Source organism: Ischnura elegans, chromosome 1, assembly GCF_921293095.1.
Source record: "Ischnura elegans chromosome 1, ioIscEleg1.1, whole genome shotgun sequence".
NCBI lineage: Eukaryota > Metazoa > Arthropoda > Insecta > Odonata > Coenagrionidae > Ischnura > Ischnura elegans.
In genome coordinates, this window is record NC_060246.1 from 113,184,842 (window position 1) to 113,200,809 (window position 15,968).

Sequence of the window (15,968 nt, forward strand, 5' to 3'; positions counted from 1 at the left end):
CACTTATAGAAATTGTTTCAATGCGCTGACTAGAATGGATATCAAGCAACGATTTCCCTGAACCAGTAAAGAGACAGCGTTTGAGTTTGACGTCGCTGACCTCATAGTTCTTCCCATAAATAACGTCACAATGCCGTGGTTTATTCTCCTCCGCAACGTTCCGCCGCTGGATGTCGGGGACTGTTCAACTTTGACTTTTAATATTTGAAATTTGGGAAAAAGGAGACACATACAGAGACAAGACCTCTTCCTCTTGGTAAAACTTGTTGAAAGATGTCAGAATTGGAAAAAAGGCAGGGTAGGCGCACCACTACTTTTTCTCCGTGCTTCCTCGAAGCACTAGTATTTACATTGGAAGGCCTCAACAAATAATTCACGCGAATTCGAACCCAGGACTATTCAATCAGTAGGAAAGCCCTCAGCCTCCCTCCCACACATCTTCCTTGTAGCCTCTCGAACGGAGGAAGATAAAGAGAAGGAAGAGGCATTTCCCTATGGCTCACATTATCGGAAAAATGTAAGTCGTCCCTTCGCAACCAACACTCTTTGCGCGTTGCCCGGGGAACACTTGAGACAGGAAGGGAGGAGAAATAAGAGCATTAGGGCATTAAGGAAGCATTAAACATTTCTGCAGTTTGCTCCCCTTCTAAATTTTTACGAGGAAAAAAAACACCAAGTATCTCTTCTCTCTACGATGGGGAGGATGAAGGGAGGGAGGAAGGCAGAGATGTTGAGGGGAGGAGGGAAAGAGGTGGCCTGAGTGCCTGTTCTCAAACGTAGGAGAAATAGAGGTGTGAATTCTGCAGGAAGCACGTTTTATTATTCTAAAGGAAGCAATTATAATTATTACTATTTCACTTCCAGCACGGTTCTAATGGCCAAGGAAAAAAATAGTAATATTCTCAAAACGCCTCCTACCTCCTTTCTTATCGCAAACGCACATTCCCATGGAAGAAGTATAATAAAAAGAACGTAAGGCAGAGTTGATGCACTGCATTATTTCAGATGTCACAATTTTTTGTGCTCCCTTTTTTTATCCCGCTTCAAAAAAAAAAACCCGCTTCTTTCAGTAGATTAGGCAGGAAAAATGAAGCCCTTAAATCCTCGGGAGTCCGCTCCGAAGGAAGAAGAGCGGAGACATTTAATCCGTCCATCTAATACCGTTTGCACACGTCCCTCTCCTCATCCCCCCCCACCTCCTCGCCTACCCGACTCCGAGCTTAGACAACGTCTCTCGGACGTACTCGCGAGTTCCTCTCCTTCCGCACCGACTCAAAGCCTCGTTTAGGCCTATGAAAAGGACTCCTGGAAGGAAGACTCGTACACTTCGTTGCCGTGTTGTAGGACGAGCCTGTAAATAATTTAATCCCAGTTGTCGGTGGAGCGTAATTTAGCAAAATTTGATGTCGAAACCTTACGCCAATGAAATCGGTTAAACGCTTGCTTTGCTTTCCCGTCGGACCGCACAGTCTATTTTGTGGAAGCTAATAAATGGATAAACTTATTAACTGATGTGTTTTCATAGTTCCCTTTGGCAAAAGCACATTTAATCCTCAGCTGAAGATTGGCCGAAAAAAATCACTTCATGTTATTAGCGGTACGTTATTCTAACGAGAGCAAAAGGAAAGATAACTCTACTTGGCCTATCCGATTATAGAAATATTACATACTAATTTTCATCGAGGTTATGAAAAATACTCCTTAAAATTATAAAATGCTTTCCATTAATTATTCCTTACTTCGGAATAATATTTTTGCTTGGATAAAGTCAATGGCGGTTCTGCAATTTGTAAAGAAATGGGATGACCATGTAATTGATTACATTTTATTCTTATTACTGCTGAAAACGATAGCTTTCAATAAACCTATAGAAAAGAAGGGACAGAAATCAATACGCTAAAACTTGGATCCTAAAATATTCGTTATTTGGAATCTAGAATAAACTTAAAATCACAAAATGGTTTGTGCTTATTTGAGTTTTACATATGTATTGATTGAATTTTCAAAAATTACCCGGGAAATAAATATGGAACTCACCTAAGTGAGTAATTTCTAATACCTTAAAAAATCGAGCATCATAACTTTGATACCGCATTTAGAAATATAAAATAGAAATTACTAAACTAAAAACTAGTTGAAAAAGCCTGCGATGCTCTGAGTCTCAAAGTGCTCCATACGCCCCAAGTCTGCGATATAATTAGATATTAAATATGTTTCAAGGTGACTTAACATTCCAGTGACCATGTAAAGTTTAATCATTCATGAGCCTTTCAGCCTATTTTACTTTTTTCATTAACCATAAACAGGGATTAAGTGTAATGCCTTTACACTAATTACAATGGAATAGAAAGATGGAAACTACTCTTATTCATTCTTCGAATGGACAGTGGATCGCGCGGTTATTAGCAGTTGTGTAATAGCGCTAGAATACCAATTGCAAATGGATCAACTCTCAGCAATTGGGAAGGAAGACTACAAAGTGAGCAGAAATTATAAGAGATATAAAATCTTACTCAGGAAAGGTATTTTTTGATAGAAAGGAAAATATAAGCGAAGGCAGGAATGAAGTTTTTCAAAATGAGGAATATTGACACCCGAAAGTCGTTATCGATCGATATCTTGATGGAATATTTCGCAAAGGAAAGTTTTCGTGACAAATATCTAAACACCCCAGCAAATATAGTACCATGGATAGCAATTCGTGAATAATACTCTGGTTGAATGAATACTACTCACATTTGTTACGTCTCATCAATACTGGATTCGATCGGAAATGAAATTCTGCACCTGACATTTAATAGAGCTTTAAATATGAATAGCTCGACTGAGAAACCTTGCAGTTACCAATACATTAATGCTACTCACTTCAACTAACGTACACAAATAAGGTCAATAACCTTGCAGAAACAAACATGTTTTACTCAATCCCATGTGATTAAAAAATGGAACCTTAGACTAGAAAAAAATGAATAAGAGTTTAATAATCTTTCAAGGAGCATGCCACCAGCAGTGTAATGAAGCGAGTAATGCATCACACCCTCAGTAACAGGTTTTTGGATACACAACATCTCTACATCTGCGCACAGGACTCTGGGGAGATGGGAAATGAATAGCCGCTGCTAACCTGGGAGCCTCACGCTCAAGGCTCCTCATACCACTCAATTACTTCGCCATTTCATACTCAAGCGGATCAAAACCAAAATTTAGTTCTGCGAGCACAGTGGTCCATAAAAATGCACACATGAATAATTCATAGGCATTCACGCCATTCAGTTCGTTAGGTGCAACGGACCCTTCGTTAACTCCCGGTGCATATTTCTGTCCAAAAATGTGCATCTCAGGCGATTGGGCACGTGAAATAAATTGAGAAAATATTTCCGGAAAATGTCAACTCAATTGGCACGTAAACAAAAAACTTTTCAAGCCGGAAATTCTAGACATTTGTTGTCCACCTGACTTATTGCCGCATGAAAAAGTATATCCAATGATATTCCAAAAAAAAAAAAGAAATTTTCGATATAAAATTTGCTACAAAACAAAAGTAAACACCGTGAGGAGCTATTGCAATAACGTTTTTGGTACACACTGACATGCGTGTCATATTTTATTGAATGAACTATGCGGTGATTCATGGAATAGCAAACGACTCTCGATGATGCACAAATCCAATCATTCAATAAAATAAATGGAATGCGTACGGCTGATTTAATTGCAATATAACTCAATTGAATAGAATACTATTTTACTGTGTGTCGATATGGACTTATTTAATGAATGCAAAGAAAATTCTGTCAGAATTAAGTAAGCATTATAAAATTTATCACATTTTACCATAGGCATTTCACAGCTTGTAAAACGGTCGTTGGTGAATCAAAGTTAAACTTGCACTCAAAACTTTTTTCTTCTCAACACACATTTATCTCCTTAAAAATCGTTGGTTTATCAGAAGATAAAATGATAAAAGCGATATATTAAATGTAAGACACACAAGTAAAAAGCTCTAAAAATACATTTTCTTTTTTAAACTCAACTTAAACCATGGCTTCACACTCAGGGATATAGCAGCTACCGTACTCGAGGTTTAACTCGTGGTAAACGAGGTACAGATTGGATCGGAATTGATCTATGACGAATTCATCCAACCATTTTTGAATGCCCGAATATGCCATACGGTAATTCAAACCTTTAACAGCACAGTGCAGGAATAATGTGATTAATAGCTAATATATCCAAAAATTTACAATATGTAAATATAAAAATTACTTAAACTAAGTTCGTTGTAAATTGCTTGCACACAATTTACTGCACCATTTGCAACTTAAACATTGAACATGAAAGCCTCTCATCCGGTGTTAGATGATTTTTTGCCCTAATGAATCACATGGTAGAAATGAAGGCAATAATTTGAATCCTTTTTTTATACCAAAATACCCTATTTTTTACACATAAATTAGCTTCGAGAGGACACACTGCATTAACAATATTTTTTTTCAAATTACCTCTGATTCAAATATAACAACCCTCCAGGTTTCTGAGCTGTACATAACATTGTGTACATCATATAGGATAACCATTAAAAATACGTTTTTTAAAAGGTGATACTAGTGCTTAAGAGATACTAGGATTATCAATGGATTAGATTTTTAAAATCTCCAAAAGGGCTTTAAATACATTACAAGAACTATCTATATTAAAGTAATTGAACCTTTCTTTATATTCCTCAATTATTGTGATGATAAATATCAATAACAGAGCAAAATTTTCCCTCTTACTTGATTCAATAAAATTCACAGGAGAGAACTTGATAAAGTGAGGAAACAGAAACTAAAATAGAATAAAATAACTCAAAAGCAAAAGGACAAAAACTAAGTTTCTTATAATGTAACACTTTTCAAAGAATTAGGGTCATCTTTAAAGATATTTGGATGAATTAAGTAGTCAAATCCTAGCTCATTAACTAACATGAAAATAAGTCATTTGAAAAGACGAAAGTAAGAATCGACCATACAGTAAAATCATTATCTCAAATTAATTAGCTGTAACCTTTGGCATAAATTAAGCAAACGACTCTTGGATAATTAAACAAGATTAGTAAAAAAAACATTGACCTGGGAGACATTACCACAATCATTTTCACCCTCTAAAGTGCACACTTTTTCTGTAGCCGATTTAACCTTGGGGATTATTTCTCACACGTGAGTGATGCTTGCGTTTGCGGGTGGATGGATCGTCTGAGAAAAATCTTTGGACCTGGATTGTAGTTTACGAAGACGTATCAGGGATGTGATCATGGCTTGCCGAGAGGAGAGTGCATTAAATTAAGGCCAAGGGAATAATAACTGAACACTGCCACCCGCGGAGAAAGTGGAGATAAACCCGTCACCCCATCCTCTATTCAAACCCACATCTACAAACAATTTGCGAGCCTCGCTACCGTAGAATAATGATGGTAAAAATAAACAGGATTTTTTTAAATCTCTGCAAGCAATTCTGGATATCACATATTAAGTTCATTAAAAGCTCGTGTTCAAGGTGAGGTGACACAAGATGGCGCCCAGCGTTGTCATGCCCTTCCCCACTTCCCACGACCCGCGGAGGAGGAAGCCACGCGAAATTTGCACGCGCCACTCAACCCCACGGTGAGCTCATTCGCGTAAATGCTGTCGTGCATTCGAATGAAAGGCGAGCGGAGCGAAAAGAGCACAATCGAGGATCGGAAAACACGAATGGAAAACTTCACCCCTGCGCTGCTGCTCCGCTTTCAGCCCTGAACGCCTTCCTTTCTGCTCCGGTTGCGAAGCAAAACAACAGCGTTTTGCGAGGCATTTCATATTCCAGTGAACTGCCATCATCCGGAGAGAGGGAGATCCTCTTGTCCATATATAAACCCTTAGCCTCATGGTTAGCAAGTTAACTAACTGTCAATCGCATCAGTCCTCTTACCAGCTCTCTCCTGAATTGGCATTGCTGTGACACAACCCCTGGAACCTGGGTTACTGGTGCTCCATTACTTCAAGTTCGAGTGAAAACTAATGCCTTATTCAATAAAATACAGAACGTCATAGACAAGGAATCCATTTTAATTGCAAATAAAAGGTACTCGAAGCAACGACTTAACCAAAGAATGATCCAATAAAGTTCACCTAAAATATTTACAGATTGCGTGGCACAATCGAATATTCTTGAAATCAACGAACTGATATAGCTGAGGTTATCTGATTTTTTCGTCCGGTGAAAACTTTTGGAAACATACTGCAGTTTTTCTTCAATTTTGGATGACATTCTTTTAATGATACATCTAAAAACATACCTACCTTCACTATTAGGTGACGGAAAAGAGTTAGCACCAACTGCACGCGACATTAAAGCAAAGAATGTTGTTTGGTCATTTGAATTTGCATGAATATTTACGACAGAAGTATCGAGCAGAATTAAGATCTATATACCTATATTAAATAAGTTTCTGCAAGGAAAATATCAATCGTGTATCCCATCTAATGGCATATTCGAACGAATTGAATGGTAAAAAAGGTATATTTTAGATTTTACAATTAAAACTGCAATTTACTGGTTAAGAATGACAGCACAGGCGATGATTATCAGTCGCCACCTAAGCTCATCTAACTCCTGAAACCTTCCAACCTAAATTCCGGCGGTTTAGCATAACGAAGTGCTAAATCACGTCGTAGATTCTAATTCCGTCATTTCTTCAGATTATGACAAAAAGGACAAGTCATTCGCGTTGTTTACAATGTTGTGTTTTCGTAATTTTTGTTGTAAATACCTACTTTTCCCTTAAAAATATTACTTCTTGTAAAATGCTACAAATTAAATGTTTTTACTCCGCATCGGGTAGCACCGAATCTCAGATTCTTACTCCACCATTTCTTCAGAGTCTTGCAAAATTGTCTAACCCTTCCCACTGCTAAATCACTAAAACGTATATTTCTGCTAAAAAAATTTATAAAATATTAGTTTATTTTTCCTCCGTCGCTAGCCTCTTAATTATTTTAGAGTGAAAGAACTGCTCCCCTGATTAAAAAAATACGTCAAGGGGCAAAAGGATTTTAATTTAGCAGAGCCCTAAAAAACGGTATTACGTAATACAACAACAGAAATGGACCAAAGTTAGCCTGAGGTTCTCCACCCAAGAATCCTAACTGCACAATAAAGAGAGGAAAAATTTCTCCTAGGTACTTCAAGATTTTGGAGTGAGGGAGATAGCGATGAAGCCAGAAAAGAGGGTATAGCTCGCACTGTAATGCAGGACTAAACAACTAACCATGCCACGCAATCACTCGAAGAATGAAGACGGAAAGAGTAGGAATAATAAATGAAATGCCTCAAGAACTATTTTTACTGCTGTAAAACGTTCCCAGTATACTTTGTCTATGAAGCGATATGAAGGGAATCTTTCCTGCGGAAATTTTTCCATGTGGAAAAATGACACAAATCAAACAGCAGCACGTTATGCTTCTTTCACGGCGTGTTTTATCGTAAATTAAAGATTTATCAAAAGCAGTGTTTGCAAACGTATACATATCATTCGCCTCCTCATTTTTAATCATCAATTACGTCCTGAATTTTTAAAGCACAAATAATGAAATAAATATTCTAAAATCAACGAGGCAAGCAATAATTTTTAACATCTGGCTTCGTTCTATGACGCATTTGCAACCTATTTATGAGAATAACAAAACCTCGTGCAACAAAGAGCTGTTTTCCATATCTCATGATAATAATCCAGCCGCGGGCGCTCAGCTTTGAAAAAAATATTTACGTTATAAAAATCCGGAAGGAAAAATTTTATAAATTCCAAATTCTAGTATACGTGATTTCATTGAATGATAGTTAGAAATTGCTTAAATAGATTGAAAATGCATTCTTGGTTAGGTATTAAATAGAAAATTTAGGTTACATAGCAAGCGCAATATGAAATTCAAATATTTATAAGTTATATAATTTTGCTTATTTTTGAGCTAAGGAAGTAGACTATTCAGCAGTGACGTCATGGCAAAATTGGCAGTGCCAGAACGCACTTTCCTTAAGATTTTTTGGAAGTGAAATATTACTCTGTGTGTTTTCTAAATGACAAATTATGATTTATATTTTATGAAAAGATGTTTTGTTTTGGTTTCGAATTATATATTAAAATTTTGAGGCAGCAACATTTATAAAAGTGTTGTTTCACTACTATGTCGTTTTTCAACCAGTACCGGAGCGGCATTCCGGCCCGTTCCGGCACTAATACACCCCTGCTATTAAGCTATGTATTTTCACAGAGCCTACAGAAAAAAATGATAACAGGACGGCAATCTTAAAAATAAGGACGATGATGTTATTTTTACAGGGGGTGTAAAGTAAATTTGCTCACTGAAATGATATTTACATTTTATGTTCGCGCCATTAAGAGAGGGCGTAATCCTTGTGGAATAGGAAAAGAAAAAAGGGTGAAGGCTCTCCCTTACGTAACTCATCGTTGAGTGAAGAACCGGTGGCCTGTCCCTCTAACCTGAATGTCCCAAAAGCGTTACACGAGTGACTTAGACTAAGAAGGATTCTATTTTTCCACCGTTAAAATTTTCTAGTAACTTAATTTTTGATGAGTAAGTCTAAATAGTTGTAGTGTAGAATTTTTTCTCGTTTGGGAAACATTGCGGTAAGAATCCGCATGTACTGATTGATTTTTTAATGCATTTATATTATTAATTACAGAGGGAAGCTCATTTTCTTGAAACGCCAGACGATTGAATTTAAAAAAATGAGTATATCTGAAGCATTGTCAAGCATAATAAAATTGACTCTGAATCTTGGCGTAATACAATTTAGAAGTGCGGAGAGGGAGTAAATTAAATATATGTTCTTTACCCACCCAACCCTTCACCAGAGCAATGCGACCTTATGCTCTTATTGTGCGCGTCGAGGTGGCACTGGCGGAAACTTGCATCGGCGAAAGAGAGTGTTGTTGTTCGTTGGCAACAGCTTCACGGCGACGCTCGGGCAAAGGCGCGTGCGAAATTCAATAAACGTGTCCTGCCGTCGGGGAAAAATAAAAATGAAAGGTTTGGAATGAGAGAGAGAAGGGCATGATGGGCACACGTGTGAGGTAAGAGTGAAGAAGGAGGAGTGAGAAAGAGAGAGAGAGAGAGAGGAGGGTACTATTTATTAGAGTGTAGTGAGGGGTAGGAGAGGAGGCGACATGTATAGGAGCGACGGCGTAACTGGAGCGTGCAACTTCCGCGCGGCTGAGCACTCTCCCGCCGGCGATGGCGATAACAGGGGAGAGGGGGGGTCGGAGGAGGGGTGACAACACTTGAACCCCCCCCCCCTCACTCTCCCACTCTCCACCACCCTCCCAAATCGCCAAAGGACGCCTGCAACCTCCTCCTCTTTCTTTTTTCACACCCTCCGATGATTGCGCGCAACACGAATTAATTTCATTGCTTTGCTTTTGACGGTCTCTTCTCTCCGGATATCTCTCGGTCACCAGGCTCCTGGGAAAGGGTGAGCGACAAATACGACGCGCGAGGAAATGGCCCAAGGATTCGATGATCCCCGAGTGTGCCGTCAAAACGTCTATTGACTAATGCGGGACGAGCATCAAGAATTTAGCGGGAGCATGGGGGGGAAGGTTTATTTTCTGATCCTCGAAACGGCATGTAGGCGACGTACAACTTCACACTGTCATTAAGGCTTCTGATGCATTGACTAAAGGGCAGATAGTACACTTATTATTTTTTAATTTAATTTAATTTTTAAATAATATTCTTTAATACACTGATTATTTTTCGGTTTAAGAGATTGAAAGAACACACTTATGACTGGACAGTGATGAGTAAAGCGGTCACAATTTACTTTTTTAATCATTTAAACATAGTGAAATGAACCTAAGTCTTAATAAAAACGTTAACTAAATAAAAAAATATTTTATTCGAGCGTTCTGAAGTCAATTCTCCCAATGACGCAATGAAAATGGTGAATATAATTTAAAAAAATGAAATGATCATTGTAAAGTGAGAAGAAAGCAACTAGCAAAAATTCAATTAATATTATTCCTATGAATTAAAATTTTATCAACGTACACGTCATCAACTGCAACGCATTATTAAATACAGTTAGGATATCATGCTGAAACATTTTTTATTCCTTTTTTCCTTCATTGTGAAACAAAACAATAGCTTCGCGAAGTGCATGAATAACGCCACGTTCGAAGTACTTGAATGGAGAGAAAAAGCTATATTCGAGAGATGCGATTGATAGCAAATCGTGAATGTTGATAATTGATAATAAATTGATACCAACTGGTTAAATTTTCTGAAATTTAATAGATACTGCGATCATACTCGTAGGAATCTTTTTACACACAACCGTGTACATACTTTCACGTACGCTCTCTTCCCTAAGAGACAAAAAGAAGGGTAGATAAGGTGTTGTAGGTAACAGTCTGAGTCTGACGCACAGATTGAAAGCATTCTGCCACGCAACAGGAGACTTCCATTACACATGAACGATCTTCGAGCCACTGAAATTATTTTGACTCCAACGCGCATGAAAGGGACACGACAGTTGATACTGGAAGCTTATTTGTTCTCATTCAACGGCTCTGACCCAATGGATTGGTACAAAACGATAGAGTACCAAATACATGATTCGGAAATATTGAAGAAAAGTGACCATGTAAACAAACCTGTAACTCGTTGGGCAGTGAAAAGCAATGCTTTTAGTTTGCTTTGCTTAAGTGCAAATACATGTATCATGCTCATGTCCATATTGGGGAAAAATATTTTGAAAATGAAAAACATGTAGACATTTTGGTCAATTCTCTACGGCTCGACAACATGAAATGTACATAATATTTTAAGTACAACTTACTCTATCAAAACAGAGATATTGGCGACATTCGCTTTCAAGTGTTAACCGCAAGTGTACGTCTTATTGTAATTCCTCTTTGAATGGACTAAAAAACAAATCAGTGACATGTTTTTAGTATTAATTTTTTAACAGTTTTACAATTGGCATATTAACATTTCTCTGCCACAAAAACGTTTCTAGGCGACTAGAAATAACCTGAGGTTACAATTTTAGATGTTAAATATGACTTTGCATTAATTAGCGCACAATATAACACATCGAATAAAAATCTTTACTGATAAATCATTTAATACCACTAATATTTTCGCTCATTTTTATAAACCATTGTAATTTATTTATATTCATAGATTTTATGGGAAGAATGTCAAACTAAGGAGCCGTTAAGGTGTCGCAAGAACTTCGCGGTCAGACAACAAAACGTATTTCATACTTCATTCCTCAGAAACATAATGGCATTGGTTAAATGCCATCTTCTCCACCAAAGCCTTGTGGTAGGAACAGCTAGAAGACATCAAAATTTTTTGTGTGAATGTGATACTTCAATTTTACGATACAGAAACTTTATTTTTGCAGTTGCCACACCAAACGTTTCGTAATTTTCACCACTGTATACCAATAAACCCTTCAAAAATGGTTTAACAATGATAAAGAGGAATTTAAAATTATATTGAGGGATTATCAATGGGTACATATAAAGAGCTATGATTATTTTTCACCATTAAAATGGCTGCAGAAAAGATATTCGGATCTTTTAAAACTTATTAATTTGGAAAAATATACAAATGGCCTAAGAAGGACTGATATTAAGACCTTAAGCTTTTTTCAACGTCATGAGAAGAGCAATGAATTATACCAACCTAGTGGCGGAGTCACAGCACGTTCATACCAATCCTGAGGACAAGGAGAAAGATAGCTATATAGTGTGTACTCACCAGTGGATGGTGCCGGTGACTGCGGCCGCGGCGGCGGACGGTGCCGGAGATGCGCTCTGCGCCCCCGACCGCCCGGACTCTGCCCTCTCGGCGGCGTACTGCCGCTTCTCCCTGCGGCCGCCTTGCACCTCGCACATGGGGTTCTCGATGACGTCGCTGCCGGTCCCGGCGGCGGCCCGGGGGGCGGAGGAGGTGGGCGCAGGGGGTGGGGGGTTGCCGGAGGCCCCACCTTGCTGCGGGGGCGGCGTGGCCGAGAGGCGGGCCACGTAGTCGTCGGGGGCAGTGGAGGCGGTCGACGCCCCCGACGACACCGAGGAGGACGACGAGGGGGGCAGGAGGCGCGGGGGCGGCGTCGACGGCAGGCGCGTCGGCGGCGTCCTGCGCGACGCGCCGCCGGACGGCGCGGGCGGCGGCGGCGGCGCAGACGCCCGCGCGTCGAAGTCTCTGACGGAGCAGCACGCGGCGAGGCACACGCCGCAGCCGCACGAGCAGCAGGTGGAGGCGGCCGCGGCGGCGGCGGGGGAGGAGAGGGGGCCGCCGAGGGCCATGGCGTTGCACAGCGAGGAGGAGGACGAGGAGGAGGAGTTGGAGGAGGTGGAGGAGGCGGCCGAAGCGGACGAAGAGGAGGCGAGCAGAGGGGCCTCGGGGCAGTGTCGGTTCGAGGGCCGGCTCAGGTGGTAGCCGGGGGGCGGAGGACCGGCGCCCGTGGGGGCTGGGGAGGGCGGTGGCGCGGGGGCGGGTGGGGGCGTCGGGGGTGGGGCCGGGGGCGGAGGAGGCGGCGTGGGGGCAGGGGGCGGAGGAGGCCCGGAGGACCCTGGGGGGTCGTACCGGGAGGAGGCGGCGAGGATGGCGTGGTGATGGGAGGGCAGAAGGCGGGTAGGGACTTGAGGGAGGTCCTCCAGGCGACCCACCACGTGGTGCGGGGCGTGGAGATGTGGTGGGGGCGGGTGGTGGTGAAGGGTGGCGAAGGGGTGATGTGGGACGGTGTGGTGCGTCTGGAAGTGGAGCGGGGGAGGGGGCGGGTGGTGGTGCTGGGGAATGGGGTGGTGCAGGGTATGGTGTCCCGAGGGGGAGGAGGGCGAAGGGGTGGGGGAGGGCGCCGAGGGGGCGTGGTGCGGGTGGTGCGGCAGGGTGTGGTGGCCGCTGAGAGGCCTCGACGGCAGCACCCGACCGTACGAGGCGGCCGAGTGGTGGGGGGACGGGTTGGCGTGGAGCGGGTGGTGGGAAATGGGGTGGTGTAGGTGGTGGTGCCCGCCGTGGTGTTGGCCCGCCGACTGGTGTTGGTGTTGGTGGTGGACGTAGGGCGGCGTGAGCCTGTAGTGGTGGTGGTAGCCGAGGTCCCTCCTCATGTACGGGTCTCCGTTGTTGCCCTTGGAGCTGCCCTGCTGCTGGGAGGGCAGTGGCGAGGTCGCCCGGGGCGAGGGGTTGGATGTGGGCGCGGGGGCAGGCGGGGGTGGAGGTGCCGACGGGTGGTGCAGCGGATGGTGGTGATGGAGGTGGAGGGAGCTGGAACCGGAGGCGTACTCGGCGGGGGGCGGCGGCCGCCCCACTGGTATGGGGTGCAGATGGTGGGGCAGGGATGACTGTGCCGCCCTCCGCGTGTACTCGGCCTCCGGTGGCGTCATCCTGCCCGCCAGCCCACTGTCAGGACATCTGTGGAGGAAAACGGTGCAAGAATCCATCAGGACACTAATGAAAATTCTTTCTTTTTACATATGCCAAGTTAAATTGTGCTACATGTATATACATAGTTCATGTTGAATTAATCGATAAAAATCACTTTCATGTATGATAAACTTATTTTGATAATGTTGAATGTAATTTTATTTTTAATAATTTACAATTTAAAAAATTCTTTTCTTAATTATGAATTTCTACTCTTCATGGTGATGAAAGAAATAACGAAGAGATGGTTGGACTGAAGATTTTAAGAAAAGATAATGATGTTAAAATGAAACTGAATTTCAAACTGTATTGCTATATTGTATTCTTTTCATTATACCAGGGAATAAAAATTGATTGCAGAGGAAAAATAAATTACAGAAGGATATGAAAGGGAATACCTCTGGCACGATACTCTGTACACTTTTTCGATTAACATACGCATGTAATCATTAGGATAGTTAATGAAATTTTTAGTTGAGCACTCCCGAGACTAATAAAAAACTTAGCTTAGCTTATCCAAAGAGAAATTCTTAATGAGTTTGCTCCATCATGAGTCCATCCTTAGTTCCATCCTTTCCATCAAAATCAATTGCTTTGTTAATAAGTGGCGTTAATATTCTAGAGATCATAATAGAGAAACTTTTTCAATTAAACAATTGGTGTAATTAAAGTTGAATTCTCAGAATGTCTTGCCTCAGTAAAAATATTATTTTTGGCACTATATTAAGAGGGCACTGCTTTTAGAAAAAGACTACCCATATTAAACGTTTCAAAAAGTTGCTGTCTACGCAACTGCTTTCGATAATGTCAAGATGGACATAATTTTCCCACAAGGTAAAGAGCTGAGGCCTTAGGATATAAAAACTCCTTATATAAATACTCAGACAACCATTATTAAGTTATAATGAATGAAATTATTCAAAGTAATTCTTTCGAAGAAGGGTATTGATCGCATTCATATTTTAAAACCGGTGTATGAGAATGTTTTTAATTGTAGAATATGGTTTCTTTTTTCAATAATTTTCCTGGCTAATTTTTTTCATAAGAGATATCCGAGTTTTAACTCTGATGCTGTGATTAGCTTTTTTAATGATGCCTAAGGTTAATGTGAAAGAGTAGAAGCAGTAAAAAGGAAATCTTGACAGCTTTCATGCTTTTTGGCTAAAAATGTATCAATGAGACGCAAGGCCATAGGTTAGCTAAGAAATCTAAGTGGTTCCCCTTCCATTTTGGAAAATGTCCAAGAATTTTTTCTTCTCCAGGTGACTTTAATGGCCTTGCGTTTAACCGCAGGGTGGTTTCCAGATTCTCTTTTTATTCATAATACAGGACATTCATACCTATTCCCGTTAGGCTAGTTCAGTCTAGTTAATTTGGCTCCTTTCTAAAAAACTTCGTTACACGCAGCCTGCGTTTATAGTCAATCAAGGGGTGAGGAACTTCTAAACACACTTTTTGGCTGCAGTCATCACATATTTCATTTCCTGGGTCGTGAACTCCCGTATAAAATTGCTGAAAGTTGACAAGATGAAAGTCACTAAGCTAATGTAAGTGTTACTCAGCGAAACATTCTTCCCACTTGTCATGGGAAAGCTTCAGCCATATTAGTTTTCCAAGATTACAATTTCTTTTACCGCCACCATTCCAAACCAAATACCTTTTTGTGCTCTTTAGTAAATTTTCAAGGCCTTACCAATAATATAATTATTTATTTTTATTTTGGAAGCCGTACCTACTGCTCCAAGGAATGTATAAATACGGAGGGATCCTAATGAGTTTATCTGATAAGCATGCCTGTTAATGAACATATATATACACGGAATGAATTAGAAGGATATAATTCCAATGCTCAACACAAATCACGATGCTACCAGAAATACTGGCTATTATTACATTTCCAGTATCTCACGCATGTATGGAGGAATCCAATGAATTATTTGAAATCGATAAACAACGGCTTTGGAATTCGCAGCAGTAACAATCATCAGCTAGTGCCCGCTAGGATATAGTGGGCCTCAGTTCAATGTTGGTTTTTGATTTCACAAATGGACTTCCTTGAGAGAGAGAGGGAGGAACAGAAAGAGAGAGGGGCAAATAAAACGTGTTCGTCTTTGCTTTCAGAGGTGAAAGAGCACGCAGCATGAATAATCAAAGATATGTGTTTGAAGACTAAACACAATATTTACCCCAGCCGTTTTCATTACTGTAAAAGTGTTTATTTTCGTGGCTATTTTAATTTATTTCAGGAATCTCGATATCATCCACATTTCCATTTAGGCATAGTATACCAAGACATTTTACCTAAACTGACTCCACGAGCATTGGAAAATGCGGCAGTTGAATTAAAATACTGAATTTCTAGAGCAAAGTTTGAGAGCTTTAAGTCCGAAACCATTTTCCTATTCTATGAAAAACAATCTCATTAACTGCAGTAATCATTCAAAAGCTACAAATGACTTTGGTTACGTTAATGACCCTGAAAAAACGTATCTCAGTGGA

At 40.7% G+C, this 15,968-nt stretch overlaps 2 protein-coding genes across 5 annotated transcripts in view; both read right to left on the reverse strand.

Moving 5' to 3' along the window:
• The window catches only part of LOC124168289 (inactive rhomboid protein 1), a 276,207-nt gene extending 264,190 nt beyond the window's left edge, over positions 1–12,017 (reverse strand). For all 4 annotated transcript variants that reach the window (XM_046546462.1, XM_046546455.1, XM_046546447.1 and 1 more), the window contains exon 1: positions 11,805–12,017. In XM_046546462.1, the coding sequence (XP_046402418.1) occupies positions 11,805–11,941 (137 nt within the window). In that variant the 5' untranslated portion in view covers positions 11,942–12,017. The remainder of the gene's footprint in view (positions 1–11,804) is intronic.
• A 457-nt stretch (positions 12,018–12,474) lies between these two features.
• The window catches only part of LOC124161652 (extensin-like), a 270,417-nt gene continuing 266,923 nt past the window's right edge, over positions 12,475–15,968 (reverse strand). The window contains exons 2-3 of the mRNA XM_046538009.1: positions 12,566–13,457; positions 12,475–12,516 (exon numbers count right to left, since the gene is read on the reverse strand). Of these exons, the coding sequence (XP_046393965.1) occupies positions 12,475–12,516; positions 12,566–13,429 (906 nt within the window). The 5' untranslated portion in view covers positions 13,430–13,457. The remainder of the gene's footprint in view (positions 12,517–12,565; positions 13,458–15,968) is intronic.